This window comes from Aulonocara sp. 'chitande type north' Nkhata Bay, linkage group LG18, assembly GCF_057382095.1.
Source record: "Aulonocara sp. 'chitande type north' Nkhata Bay isolate Kocher_YH1m ecotype deep benthic linkage group LG18, A_spYH_male_GT1.1, whole genome shotgun sequence".
NCBI classification, from domain to species: Eukaryota; Metazoa; Chordata; class Actinopteri; order Cichliformes; family Cichlidae; genus Aulonocara; species Aulonocara sp. 'chitande type north' Nkhata Bay.
Window position 1 is genome coordinate 29,165,633 of NC_141361.1, and position 14,785 is coordinate 29,180,417.

The 14,785-nt window shown below is 43.1% G+C and overlaps 2 protein-coding genes across 3 annotated transcripts; both read right to left on the reverse strand.

Annotated features, from left to right (window-relative positions):
• Nucleotides 1–135: 135 nt before the first annotated feature.
• On the reverse strand, nt 136–5,880 carry LOC147308918 (uncharacterized). Its single transcript, XM_086272417.1, has 7 exons — nt 5,486–5,880; nt 4,489–4,691; nt 4,294–4,386; nt 4,008–4,103; nt 3,772–3,882; nt 3,564–3,693; nt 136–3,478 (listed from the first exon to the last, which is right to left on the reverse strand). The coding sequence occupies exons 1-7, from the start codon at nt 5,508–5,510 to the stop codon at nt 1,605–1,607; spliced, it is 2,532 nt and encodes an 843-aa protein (XP_086128543.1). The 5' UTR covers nt 5,511–5,880; the 3' UTR covers nt 136–1,604.
• A 1,737-nt stretch (nt 5,881–7,617) lies between these two features.
• LOC147308919 (uncharacterized) lies at nt 7,618–13,824 on the reverse strand. Of its 2 annotated transcripts, none has more exons than XM_086272672.1 (7): nt 13,667–13,818; nt 12,225–12,436; nt 10,797–10,880; nt 10,618–10,710; nt 10,428–10,538; nt 10,187–10,319; nt 7,618–9,698 (listed from the first exon to the last, which is right to left on the reverse strand). In XM_086272672.1, the coding sequence occupies exons 1-7, from the start codon at nt 13,674–13,676 to the stop codon at nt 8,320–8,322; spliced, it is 2,022 nt and encodes a 673-aa protein (XP_086128798.1). In that variant the 5' UTR covers nt 13,677–13,818; the 3' UTR covers nt 7,618–8,319. The 2 variants fall into 2 exon arrangements, with proteins under 2 accessions (XP_086128798.1, XP_086128800.1); XM_086272674.1 differs by having other exon boundaries at nt 7,620–9,698; nt 13,673–13,824.
• Nucleotides 13,825–14,785: the final 961 nt, after the last annotated feature.

A 14,785-nucleotide genomic window follows, 5' to 3' on the forward strand; every position in this document is an offset into this window, starting at 1 on the left:
TCAGCTCTGCTGGTTAACTAACACGCATCAGTGCATGGCAAACTGCTTAATAGTCACCTACTGCCATCTAGTGAAACTGAAGTCTAATACAGACACCTTTTGTTTTTCTGAGAAAGAAAAAAAACTTAACAGAGATAAGGAGTAACGAAGGGAATTTAATCTGAAATTCACAAACCTTTCAAACCACAGAGAGAATACAAAAGGTGAAAAAAACAAAACAACAAAAAGAAAATGGGCTTTTTAACTTTTACAAACTCACACTTATTTGTCATCCAGCATATTTACAGAGAACATTTTTTCCACCTCTGCAACTTTTACCTCCTTTTCCCAAACTATATCTTCATCCACTTCAGACATACAGCACATGCCCCCCCACCCCAATCATCTCAGTGACAAAATATTCTCTGAACTCCTTTTATCCGTCTCCCCTGATCCATGTGAAGCAGAGCTGGTGTTTGTGTAGACCAGATATAATGCTTAAATGCTCTGGCAGCACCTGAGGTGACACTTCACATGGCACATTCTTAGCTGACTCTTAACATTAGCCAAGAAAGCACTGACAATCCACACAGGACCCGACTCTGCTGCAGCTCTGTTCAGTATTTACTCTAGCTTTTACTGCAAACATTTACTAAACAAATGAGCCTTGCCTTCTGAAAATTACACCCCTCGCATGACAAACTGCAATCTCAAATAATCACATTTGCCCTTTCGGTCTCTGGCATTCCTTTTGACTGCTTCTTATTAGACAACCAATATATATATTAGACATTGTGGTTACTCATGACTTAGGAAAGAGAGGAGAAGCTTCTGTGTGATTACAATTGTAAAAAAAGGCCAATTTAAACCCAAACCGCGCTGCTTATTTTGAAACTGAACCAAGCCGTTTTGGGTCTGACACTAACCATGGTTTTAAAAAAAAATCATGAAACTAAGTTAACAAATACAAAGGGCCAACATGTGAGTCAAATTTCCTGGCTTAAAGTCTTGTGGCTCAGGCCCAGAAGAGGGATGTATGCCCCTGTGCTCTCAAATGTGCAACGTAGCAACAAATCTCTGCTGAACCCTTTATATCTATGCTTTGTCATCCAACTTAACTGTCAGCTTAGCTGCAGGGGGGATTGTGATGTTTAGGAGACAGCGTTGAATCTTATCATCATCAGAGCTGCAGTCTGCCCCGGTCAGTTAATCACGGTAACCTCATCATTTTCACAAGTGTGGTGATCGAGAGCTGGGTCTAACAACTGTCACAACCGACACTAAGAATCAGGATCAATAATCAGAAGTTCAGACAAATATTTATCTCTGTAACTATTAGGGAGGTCTGGAAAAAGTAAGTTCCAACTAACATCTCATTGCATTCACGCATGAGAAACTGATGCACAGAAGAAAAAACAAAACAAAACAACCAAAGCCAGATGGGAAAAGAGGGAAGAATTTGTTTGTGCTGGTTGGAACAATCTCGAACTAATGGATGAAGAACAGGAGCCGAATCTCCTCGCCTCACTTTCTACAACAGCCAATCGGCATCTTTCCCGTATTGCTTGGTTTAGTTGGTCCATTGAAAGTTTCTTAGATAATGTCAGTTTTCCTTCATGCCTGCTTCAGCTCATGTTTGAGTGGCTTTTCAGGTGCCTCCTCAGGTGGTTCAGACAGGTGTAAGTCTTGGGGCAGATCTGGCAGTGATACGGTCGCACCCCCGAGTGGTTCAGCATGTGCTGCTTCAACACGCTTCCGTCTGAGAAGGCCTTCCCACACTGGGAGCACACGTACGGCCGCTCCCCCGTGTGCACGCGCATGTGAACTGTGACTTTGTGCGCCATTGTGAAACCTTTGCCACAGACCGTGCACTTGAACGGCCTCTCTCCCGTGTGAGTGAGCCTGTGCGTGCGCATCGCCCCCATCTGGGAGAAAGCCTTCCCGCAGTCTGGGCAAACGTGCGGTTTCTCGCCCGTGTGAACCCTGGTGTGACTCCTCAGTCCTCCGGCCGTGGAGAAGCACTGCGAGCAGTGAGTGCACTGGTAGGGCCGCTCTCCCGTGTGAGTGCGCATGTGTTGCTTCAAATCATAGCGGTTTCTGAAGCCGCGGCCGCACACCAGGCAGCTCTCCGGTCTGTCGTCGTTGTGGCGGAGCTCGTGATTGGCCAGGCATTTTTCGGAGAGGAAACATTTGCCGCATTCCTGACACTGATACGGTTTCTCGTGGTCGACCCTCTGATGGTACTTGAGCTCGCTGATCCCAGGAAAGGTCTCGTTACAGTATCTACACCTGAAGCGATGGTTGGGGCTGTAGGGGAGCTGATGTTCACTCATCTGATGGTTCCTCAACAGATGAGCCATCTTGAAGGTCTTCCCACAATGAGAGCATTCATATTTCGTCAGCAACTGGACACACTGGTGTCTGACGCGCTCGTGCATGGACCTGAACTGGCACCCACACTTGGTGCAAATGTGGGCGGCGTTTTTACACTTCCTCTTCCTGTGCCCTGACAGGTGAGCCTCGGTGCGGAAGGCTTTTCCACACTGAGAGCATTTGTAAGGCTTCACAGCTGTGTGGAATCTCTGGTGTTCAAGAAACTCAAAGCGATATTTGAAGCTCCTGCCACACAGCGGACAGTTATGGGTGACTCTTCCTCGCTGGTAGACTGCTTTGACGGACCTCTTCCTGGAGGAAAGAGACACTGATGTCCGATGACTCGAGCCACTTTTCCTGTGTTTATCTCCACTCATTAACTTGAGGGTGTCCATTTCACCAACCTCTTCATGCCTTTGTTGGTGTTTGTCCAGACTCTTTGAGGAGATGAAGCTCTTTCCACATTGCTTACACTGATAAGGCTTCTCATGATCAACTTGCTGATGGTACTTCAGGTCACCTATTCCTGAAAAACCAATCCCGCAGTGGCTACACTTGAAAAGGCGGCTTTGAACATGAGTTAGCAGATGTTCCTTCAGGCTGCTGGACTTTGGAAAACTCTTTCCACACTGCCCGCAGTCGTAGTTACGTCCTCGTTTCGGGCAGTGATGTCTGAATTTCTCCAGTGACGTTGGAAAACTGTTCCCGCATTTGATGCAAAGATATGCCGCATTTTTGCATTTCCGCAGCCTGTGTCCAGCAAGCAGAGTGGCTGTTCGGAAAGCCCTCCCGCACTCAGAGCAGTTGTAGGGCTGCAGCCCGCTGTGGACTCTCTGATGTTCAATGAGGACAGAGTGATGCTTGAAGCACTTGTCACACTCGGGGCATTTATGGATTCCTGACTGCTGTCTCCTGCGCGGAGACGAAGTAACATCGGCCCTTTTTGGAGATTCGGGAAAGTCAGCTGAGGTGGAAGGGTTTGTGGACAGCTCTTCGTCAAACATGACAATCTGAGGGACGTCATTATTTTCATCATCACAAGCACTCGGGTGGGAAGCGATGGCTACTTCCAGAGATGGAGGGAGAGACAGCGAGGGGATCAGAAGATCATCTGACTGAAATGGAGCTGCATGAAAAGAAACAGGAAACAAATATTAATATAGTCCCACATCTTGAACTAAAAGAAGATGCACTGACTAGTATATGCATACCAATGCTGCTCTTTGCTAATTTCCCGTGGCACTGTTTACTCTGGAGAAGAAATTTAAGGTCCTCTCCGTTGGACACGCACTGCATATACTCCTCTAGGACTGAAGGGGCAGCACTAATCCAGGATGCAGTCTGTGAGACACAGGCACAAAAAAAGCACATTTAAAAGCGCTCCTTTATTTTATCATCTTAAAAAGATCCTCTCTGTACCTGTTTGAAATCTGGTATTGGCAGCAGCTCCTCGAGTCTTGTGAAAAACTCACAAACTAGGGTCTCGAGCGCCGTATCAAAGTCAGGGCCGTACTCCACAGGAAACACATTCTGCCACATGGGAAAAAAGAAAAAAAAAAAGATCTGTACTGTCAACATACAACCTCGTCCTTTTACACATGTTATTATAATCACATTTTTAAATGTGATTCAAACATTGTCAGTCCCAACTTTACCTTGAGAAAGTGTTCTCTGCCATCCGTGTCTTCAATGAGGCCTTGCACCAACTTCATAAAGTTTGCCTCTGGTGCTTCAATTACAGGATCATTGGTCTAGATAACCACAGGACAGGTCATAGGTCAACAGCTAATAATTATTTTCATTATTACTGTTGAATTACTTCTTTAAAAAATCAATTTGTTTGAACAATCCTGAAAACAGTTATGTTTTCATCATTTTTTGATTTTTACAAATTAGCCATTTATATATTCCAAATTAAAATACGCTAACAGGCTCACCCACCTCCTCGATGCAGGAAGATTGGATTCGGTTAAGGTGGCTCTGAACCGCCTTGAGATCTTCAGGGTGTTCAGAACGCAGCAGTTCAAGAGTTGTCTAGAAGAAGCGTAGTTTATAATATTAACACGTGCCTCGCGTCCTCGTCTCATTTGAATAGCTCCTTTTACACACGTCATGCGATCCAGACATTTCACTTACCCTTGCTCTCAGACCCAGTGAGAGCAGCCTCCCTTCCCTCTTACTCATCAGTTCAGGAACTGCATCTGTTACCATGGACACAAACTCCTCCAGTTTCCCATAGTGCTTTATGTTCCGCTGGCGCACCACTTCCCACATCACAGCAGACATAAGGCGGAGTGGTGGGACCAGGAGAGCCAGCGAGGACAGGGGAACACTGAATTCTTTGGAGAGAAAACAGACTGGGTCAAACAGGCTGTCAGTCAGGTTAATTAAGAACCTGGTACCCCTCTGTGGACCCGAGTTTACATGAGAATATTTAACTTTGAGGCAGAACAGAGATCCCCTTCGTTGTTTCAAAGGCTAGATTAAATGTTATTAATGTAAATAATTGACCGTGCCTTAAATATGTCAATAGGAAGAAGGTAAATGAGTGGGAGATACTGTTTTTTGTACAATAAAACCACTTGTCAGCACCGTCTGTTCACCATCGCTACTGTCCATCCATGAGCTGCAGAAACACAAGACTACAGCCCGTCCTTAGCCTAAAGCACCAGGTTTGTGTGCATAAATAGGATAAAATTCAGTTGTTTTACACTAAATTAACCACAAAGACAAAGAGACGATGTGAGTTTATTACGGAGGCATGAGCAGGTTAGATGGGTAAACAGCTAGTGGTAGCTTAACGCTAGTTACTTTATTTAAAAGGAATCGCGTTATAAATGCCTGTTAATAGACCGATTTTTTAACCGCATTTGATACACTGAAGCAAGCCTTTTCATGCAAATAAAATGTTTGGAAACGCGGACAATCCCCACTGTTTCTTCCATATCTAGAGCATCAGCTAACTTGCTGGCTACAGGGCAAAACCCGGCTTAACGGGGAGCAAAACAATTCTTGTTCCAGAGATTAGTCGAGGCCTCCTCAGCTCCCAGTAATCCTTCTCTTTGGCTAGTCGGCTAACCACATAACAAGCGAAAATACAACATGTTGTTGCTCTCCACGAGGTAACACTTACCCATATCATTCATTGTGGAATTCATTAGCAACGATGGAAGGAAAACGCAACATGAACAGCTAATTCGTTCATAATATCGGCTAGTGTAGTAGCTAACCGAATATACGGCTTCAGGCGCCAACTTCTTCCTGAAGCACGCTGTTCATATCGCGAGGAGCGCTGGGCCAGTAGGTTCATCAGGGAGGTTCGTTTTGTTTTACGGGGCAGCCCGTACACAACGAGTCCCATTTACTTTTGTAAACGCACCACGCCTCCGAAAAATCTAAATAATAAAGGGTAGCGTAAAGACCTGGCTCAACTGTATTTTATTACACAGTTCGTACACTGTTGTTATGCTCATATTTTAAGTTCGGAACAGACGTTACAACGTAAAGTGTAAAAAAAAGAATCAACAACTAAAAAAATAAAAAAATACAGTAAACAAAGTAATAAAAAAACTACTGCCATTTCAGCTTTGGAATAAGAGTTAGAAACTTTTTACTTTCAACTAAACGTAATTTTTCATTTGTTTCGACGGTGTGACTTTATTATTTTAAACACAGAAACACATTAAACAAACCCACAGCAGGATGTTTAACCTCCTAAGACCCAAACTCTTTCATTACATGCATTTTTAATTTCTCTTTGCCATTTGGGCTGATGAATGTAAAAACAAAGAATTAGCAGTTTGTTTGTTTTACCTTATTTTTGTTTCAGAGGAAAATAAGATCCACATATGAAGATGTTCTTTTTAAATTTAACCCTTGTGTGGTGTTCATATTTTTGTTACTCAGCCAGTGTTCATGGGTCTGGTGGACCCGCTAGAGTTTTGGCTTTCCAAATTAACACTATCAAACAATTTTATGTTAAATTACTCAACAGATGTTTACTTCATCCCAATTACAAGCCATATGAACAGTAAACATGGTTAATTTTTTCCCTTTACCTTTGTTAGATCACATTTATGAATTAATATGTGTCTCTTTTTTTTATTTTTTTTATAAAATGTTATAAAAAATAGATCAGTTATAATCAAGTGGAGTGAGTGGAAAGACAACACATTTACACGTGAAGCAATATGTTTCACAACTAAATGGGATCAGCTGTTCATCAATGGTGACATTAGGCCCAGGGTAAAAAACAGGGGGAGGTGGCGCACACACTTATCCCACACTGTCCTGATGGCAGCTAGCTTGTCTCTCTGCCGTCGAGCTGGTCTGTCATCTTGGTTATCAAAACGGATAATCCTGGAAATTTTGTGGAAGTTTTCCAGAGACATTGATGCATGGAAAGGTTCTTGCCGGTTTCTGCATCCCACAGGATTCTGTGGATTCCCCTTTGGACCTCAAAACTCCTGCAAGGATAAGAACCCCAAAGTAGGCCTGCAGATCAATTTGGTCCATCTCCTTCCACCTCTCTCCAAAAACACACGTCCTTCTAGATTACTGCAATCCAGAATAATTTTCTGGATGGAATCTGGGATGAAAAGCTCAAATGAAGACTTGATGTCCTGCACATGAGTACCTGTCAGCCGTGTTGGCCCTGGCTTATCACAGTAACAGCTCTGTAGGGTGGCTCATTTCTTGGGCAAGAAGACCATTCAATTTCACCAGTTATTGACATCCATATTTCTTCACTTGCTGTCTGGTGGGCTTGTTCTGGTCCTGGAGCTGGCAGCAGATGGGGTACTCGTCTTTGTTTGGTTACTAAATGGTGCTCAACCTCATCCTCTTCTTCAAAGTCACTGTCAAACTCTGAATTTTCAGAAATGTGAAATATTCTGAACCCTCTTTGTCAACATCATCCTCCGAAGCCCCTCTCTCTTCCAAAATCAATTGGATGGCCCTCGCAGCAGATAATCTTTTGCCATCTTGATCAGTTGTGATAAAGAACCACACTGGCAAATTCTTATTTATAGTATTATGCCCCTAATTTGCAGGAGGGACAGGGTATGAGAAAATAAAATTTGGATCCCTCAAGAAAGAGGGTAAAATGTGCAGGAATGTAAGAGCAGACGGTGTTGATAGTTGAATTTTCAACAATGTTGCAACTTTGTGCGGGAGCAGGAGGGGAAGAAAACACTATCAGCAGCACCAGAGAGGAGGAAGACAGAGTGTGGGAACACAGGACCTGCACTTTCAACACTTTTATTAGGCCTGGGTCCAGTGGACCCGAACACCTTGTATGTAATGTAAATGCGTGGGGGGAGGTACAGTATGAGGTCATTGAAAATTAGTTCGGATTTATGTTCTTCACAGAAAATAAGCCAAAGCCAATGAATTTCAGGTTGAAAAAATAATTAATTGTTTAATTTTTCTTTTGAGAAAAACTGAAAACGGGTCTCACAGACCCGAACACCATACAAGGGTTAAATAGAACAGTGACAGTATAAGGTCCTCATAAGTGGATATCAGGCTGTTGTAGAGCAACAAATAGGACAAATAGGTGGCAATTATCTAGTTTATTCTGTGTTTACAATATTGAACAGTGTCACTGGTAAATAATACTACTCCAGTCAGTGTTACCTCATAGAAGGAAAAATAATAATAATAATACAGGCACTAATAAACGCAGAAGGACACCGTTTTCTTGGATGACTTCAAAATCACATTTTAGGATATCAGAAAACAAATAAAACAAAAACAACACAACAAACAAAACATCTGTATGTCAGGACCAGAAGCTGCACTTGAGAGTGACATTTTAAATGGAGGATAAGGAAGGAGTCTCTAAAAGAAAAGAAGAAAACAAAGTCCAAATCCTATGATGCAGTGCATGAAGTCAGCAACAGTGTGTACAGTGTCACTGCACAAAGACCTCATCAATGGCAAAAGACCATTTGATAGTCAGTAGAATCAGAGGGTCTGAGACTGGACTACACTGTGAGATTTTAAGTGTCTTTTCAGGTGACTGAGGCACGTGTACGTTTTTGCACACAGCTGACAGGCGTAGGGCCGGACTCCTGCATGGTTCATTGTGTGTTTTTTCAGTTCGCTGCCACGTGAAAAGCCTTTCCCGCATTCAGAGCACTCGTAGGGGCGTTCCCCAGTGTGAACACGCATGTGGAGCGTCACTTTGCTCGCCCTGGTGAATCCTCTCCCGCACACCGAGCACTTGTATGGCTTTTCCCCCGTGTGGGTGCGCCTGTGTATCTGCAGCTCTCCGGCAGAAATGAAAGCCTTGCCACAGTCGGAGCACAGGTACGGTTTCTCTCCTGTGTGAATCCTTACGTGTACGTTCAAGTTTCCTGACACGGAGAAACGCTTCTCGCAGTAGGTGCACTGAAAGGGCCTCTCGCCTGTATGACTGCGCATGTGAAGGTTCAGATCATGCTTGCTCTTGAAGGCTTTGCCGCAGCGTGTGCAAATCTGTGTCCTCTGCTGTGTGTGGCGCAGCTGGTGAGCAGTCAAACACGCAGCCGAGCTGAAAAACTTCCCGCACTGCTGGCACTGATTGGACAGCTGAGGAGGATGGATCTTTTGATGTGATCTTAGCTCGCTTATACCCGGGTATACCTCCCCGCACTGTCTGCATGTGAAAATGCGGTTCTGGTTGTGAGTCAGCTTGTGCTTAGCCAGCAGGTACATTTTCTTAAAACTTTTCCCACAGTAAGGACAGTCAAACTTGTGGATGCTATGAACACACTGGTGTCTACATTTTTCCTGCATAGACTGAAAGCTTTTCCCGCATTTGATGCAAATGTACGCTGCTTTTCTGCACTGTGTCCGCCTGTGACTTGATAGATCAGAGCTCCGCCGAAAAGCTTTCCCACACTGAGAGCACTTGTAAGGGTTTTCTCCGGTGTGCAGCCGCTGATGCTCCAGGAGTTCATACTTGTAAATGAAGCACTTCCCACACTGAGTGCATTTCTGTGCAACTCTCTGTCTGAGAGGGCCGATCACAGAGCTGGATACCACATGACTCTCAGCAGATGAAGAGGGAGCTTGGCGAGTTGTTGTAGCTTGGTCACCACACTCCTCCACAACATGTGTGTCAGGAATGCTGTCGGTGTCTTTTCCTCCCGCCTCTTGTTCTGCGCTGTGAGACTCTTCCTCATGTGGCCATCTTGTATCCCACATGTCACCATCTCTGGGCTCTTGAAAGGCAGCTGCTTCAGACACTCTTTGGTTTTCGAAAGTTGGTGCATTTGATTCCACATCTTTGGCGCTGTTGTCTATCAGGGAGACGGGGAGCGACAACGAGGAAAAAAGCCGCTGCTCTGAGGGAGATGGCACTGTTTGAAAGAGGAATTAAGAATTCAAAAAGAAAAGGGTCAATAAAAATAACTGCATCCAATACCAATGCATTTTTATCTTTTTCAATTAACTGAAGGTATTTGGCTATAGAAATCCAAAACACAGCTCCCAATGTCAATCACAGGACCTACAATAGAAATACTGCATCTGACAAATACATAACTCTGATTAAGTGCACATATACACTTAAATTTTATTTATAGAGCCTCAGTTCAGCAACAGCAGTCATTTCAAGGCATCTTATACTGTATGTAGCACACATTATGAACCCATTACAGACTGTCAGGTAAAGAGCCTACAGAGTGAAGAGAATCCTAATGATCAGATCACTCTCTGTGTGCAAGCACTTGGAGATGCTGAGGAGGAAGAACCCTTTTAAACAGGAAAGACCCCCGGCTTAAGCATCATTAGTTTGACTATGGTTGCGGGGGGATGTGAATGAGAAAAGAAAGGCAGACAGACTCACCACTTGAATCTATCTTGGCCATTTCACTATTGCGAGGCCTGGTTCTGAGCAATACTTTGATGTCATCAGCTTCAGTTACACAGTGCATGTACTCCTCTACCTCAGCTGGTGTATCACTGATCCACAAAGCAGCCTTTATCAGATAAATAATATGATTTTAATGCACAGGCCTTAGACTGCTAATCTGTGAAAACGCCCTAAAAATAGTCATTTCTTACAGGTAAAGACTGTGGACCTCTACCTGTTTAAAGTCTGGTACTGGCAGCAGCTCTTCCAGTTTGGAGAAGAAGTCACAGAGAAGCTTTTCCAGTGCTGTGTCAAAGTCGGGCCCATACGCCACAGGAAACACATTCTATCAGGCGAAAAGTTATTATTAAACACCCTCACCTATTTATATTTAGACTAACTGTAAGACAAAAGCAGAGACACACTTTGAGGAAGTGTTCTCTCCCTTCTGAGTCGTCCAGGAGTCTCTGAACAAATGTGACAATGTTGGCTTCAAGAGGGTTACCTTCTGGATAGACCTGCAGAGTTAAATAAACAGTTAAAGTCAAGCAGAGCTTCTGAATCAGCCAATAACCAACATCCAGGAACGTTAAGCACTACACACCTGTCGTGAGCGAGTTTGCAGCAGGCAACCCAAGTGTGTTTTAATGCCTCCGAGATCCTCAGAGTTTAACATTTGCAATATCATCTGGAAGAGACGTTAAGGACAGACAAACAGTGAAAGATCAAATGTAAACAGTGAAATCTACCTGCTGCCTCTTTCTGTTCTACTTACAGAAAGACTTGCCTTTAACTACCTCTTGTTACGAACTTGCATGTTCATGTGTTTGTTTTGTGCAGGTGATGTATCTTTTTATGTTAATTCAGCTGTGCCAGAGCCCTGCTCCGATTGGTGTGTGGATACACTGCCCCGACGTGACTGGTTCCAGCTGGAGGACCCGCCCATTAAAAGAAGGCTGGAGTGTTATGGCGGGAGAGGTCCTCGCGTTTCATGACCCAGCAGTGTACCTGTGGCAGCTGCTGGCTGCAGTGCGGCTTAAAAGTTGTGGAAGTGGAGTGGGTAGGGGTGAGCTGCCGTTTCTTTTGATCACCCGTTTTCTCCTGTTTTGAATTAGTTAAGGAGCTCAGACTCTGTCTTTATTTTTGGACTTTGTTTTAGGAAGGTCAGGGGTGTGGGATTTGTGTAGATTTGTTTTTGTTTATTATTTTGGCCTTGGCTCACCCTGAAGTGTTGACACTCCCGTTTTGTTGTTCCTTTTTTTCCACTTTGTAAATAAATCACATTATAACGAACGGATTTGTTTCCTCTGGCTGCTTGGGTCTTGGTCTTGAGCGAGTGCCTCACTCATGTTACTGCCTGGCCCTAGACGGGTCGTAACACCTCTGTATCTACAAATGTGACACTAAAGATTTAAGAAAAAGTATTATGTATATTTGTTACTCATATCATCTTCAAGACAAAGTAAAGTTTTGGAGTTTGTGATCATCCATCCAACCATTCGCTTCCGCTTATCCTTTTCAGGGTCGCGGGGGGTGCTGGAGCCTATCCCAGCTGTCATAGGGCGAAAGGAGGGGTACACCCTGGACAGGTCGCCAGTCTGTCGCGGGGCTAACACATAGGGACAGACAAACATTCACCTAGTGGCAATTTGGATTAGCCAATTAACCTATCCCCACAAGCTGCATGTCTTTGGACGGTGGGAGGAAGCCGGAGTACCCGGAGGGAACCCACGCAAACACGGGGAGAACATGCAAACTCCACACAGAAAGACCCCGGCCTGATGGTGGAATTGAACTCAGGACCTTCTTGCTGTGAGGCAACAGTGCTAACCACTGTGCCACCAGTTTGTGATCAATGCAATGCTTTTATTTTGTTGTTAGATTAACAACTGCACGAGCCAACATAATCCTTACAAGTTTGTAAAATGAGAAATTCCACAGTCAGACAAATATGCAAATACCTAAGAAATTTTAACATGATAGAAATGTGACTAATACATGTGGAGACTGAATCCGCAGTATGTTTCCTTACCTTTGCCCTCAACCCCACAGTGAGCAGTGTCACCTGATGGCTTGTTAAGATGTCGGGAATGGCTTCAGATACCAAGGACACAAATTCCTCCACTTTCCCATATTGCTTGACGATTTTCAGATGAACCACCTTCCACATCACAGCCGACATCACCCGCAGTGGTGGAACCAAGAGCCTCAGCGATGATGGAGGCAAGGGCCCCTCTGTACGTGCTAGAACAGTACATTGATCCTTTCAATGAATCTGTAGAGACTCCTACAGCATCAATATTCTTCACACTTTGAACAGTTGGAATGAGAAAACTATTCATAAAAACACAGGTGTCGGTACATAAAAACTCAGTTTTCTTTAGGTTGTTTGTTCTTCTTAAAAGAAGAAAATATGGTGTCAGGTAGAAGTCAATGAAGCCACACGTGACAAAGATTTTAATAGGCTTCCATTAGTTGTGGGGAGAAAAAAAATGAAAACACCAAAGTATCACAATATTTTTGCGTGCCAGTACATACGCTGAGAGTACTATGAACATGTGAGCTAATCTTATGCACCACTATCCTGAGATATTAGCTGAGCAAACTTACATGAAATCGGCTCAACCATTAAAAAAAACATCCAATATTGGACACGTCTAGCTTAAGAAAGCTACCTCCTAATTTAGAGCAAGCTCAGTCCCAAATGTGCTGATCGCAAAGGAAACACTTAAATGTAAATTTCCGTCTATACAGTAAGCAACAGCTGTGATTTCCCCACAATTTATCACAGTTAATAGCTGTATTATCAGAAACTTAATTGCATGGAATTGTTTCAGGTTTTAGTGACAGTATTGGTACACTTGACAATCTTATTGTCATAAAAAAAATGAAGTGAAATAAATTTTTCTCATTGGACAAAACAAATAATGACAAAGTTTAACTTTAAGAACATAATTGGCAGTTGAAAAAAAGATGATAAGTGACAATATATGTCATTGCAATACCCAGCATATTGCAAAAATGTCAAAAATCACAATAATATTGTTTTGTAAATTAAGTATCGGTAATACTGTATTGTGGGGTGTCCGGTAAGTCCCACCTCGAGCTTCTAGCTTGTGTTATCTTATTGATGTGTGATATGAATGTGTGCTTAGGATTGGTCCACCCTTTAATTTCTTATCTGTGTATGACACTACTACCTTTCTGTGTAATTAGGATCTCTCTTATGTGTTATCTTTCATGTGAACAAAATAAGACTGAAGGGGCACTGCCGAGCAAAAACAAACCAAAAAACTTTCATCGTCTGTGATTTATCGGCAGGAAATTTACTGAATATTTTTCAAAGTGCAGTATAATTTCTTCGACTTTTTTTTTTCACAAGCTGTCGAAAATGAGTCAAAGAGAGGAAGTTAACGTTAGCGGAAAAGCTAACGACATCAAGACAAACAAAGACAACCGATAAAGAAAATTAACCTTTACCCATGTTGTTATCCTGAAGCGCTACAGCTGTTCAGCGGACACTGAGGAAGGCTCCCTCATAAAATAATCTTCCCGCTGGGGTAACGCTGACAACAAGCACTCGCTTCAACACACCTCACCGTTTCCAGTAGGCGGACAAACACAGCAGAGTAACTTCCGGACTCTTCTTCGTGGTGCATATGTTGGGTTGACAGCTCTACCGCCCTCTACTGTCTGCTGCAAACAGCTCAATAACAGCAATTACACGCAGTCAGAGACGTCTCTGCCAGTTTATTCAAGCTGTAAATGTAAATGAAAAAAACCCTCTCTGTTATACGTCTTTAGTGGTAGTTTATAGCCTAAATGACAGTAGTATGAAAATGATTAATATCGTAACATTTGGATGAACAAAAAAAAATTATAAAGAGGAGGACGAGAAGATAAGCAGAAGCGATCAGAAGGCCATAGTAAATCACCAAACCTTTATCACATGTTCTCTAGTTTTTCATTAATACTGCATGTTGATGGGCCTTGTCTCCTTTCCAAACTAAATCTGCTCATCCTTCAGACTCATGTGTAGTTGCATGAACCCCCTGGTGGTGGCAGTGAAGGATATGAAACAGTCATGGCTCAGTAAGTATTTATCAGAGGCAGAGGATCCATGGGAGAAGTAATTAGATAGTGCCTCATCAGGCCATCTGGGCAGTATAAACCAACATGACTAAGTAAATACCCTGCAGCACATGTGGTGACTGACAGACGCAGTACCTAAAAAGGCTATTTCCGCTCTTTTCTGTTTTTGTTTTTGTTTTCTTTTGTTTGTTTGTGTTCTTTATGTGTCTCTCAGTCCTTTCAGTAAAGCCAGCCTTGGTTTTTACTTTGCTGTCACCCACAGCCACTCGGTCCAGGACTAAAAAGTTACAACAACATGCAAGCTAGCTATAACTTTGTATTCCAATATCAATAAAACTGGGTGATAAACTACTAAAATACACGTGTTGCAGTGTGGACATCAAGTAAGAAAATCTAACTCACTGTGAACAGATTTCAGGTAAGAGGATCTTTATCAAAAAACCTGACTGATTGAGTCCATAAAGTTTATTTTGTTTAGTTTTTTAAGGTACCCAAAGTCTG

Coding starts and splice junctions, on each gene's coding strand:
- LOC147308918 (XM_086272417.1), bottom strand. CDS start 5,510: ATGAATTCCACAATGAATGATATGG. Junction 4,692..5,485: donor TTCCACAATGAATGATATGG/GTAAGTGTTACC, acceptor TTCTCTCCAAAG/AATTCAGTGTTCCCCTGTCC. Junction 4,387..4,488: donor CACTGGGTCTGAGAGCAAGG/GTAAGTGAAATG, acceptor CGCTTCTTCTAG/ACAACTCTTGAACTGCTGCG.
- LOC147308919 (XM_086272672.1), bottom strand. Junction 10,711..10,796: donor TGCAAACTCGCTCACGACAG/GTGTGTAGTGCT, acceptor TTAACTCTGCAG/GTCTATCCAGAAGGTAACCC. Junction 10,539..10,617: donor GGAGAGAACACTTCCTCAAA/GTGTGTCTCTGC, acceptor TTCGCCTGATAG/AATGTGTTTCCTGTGGCGTA.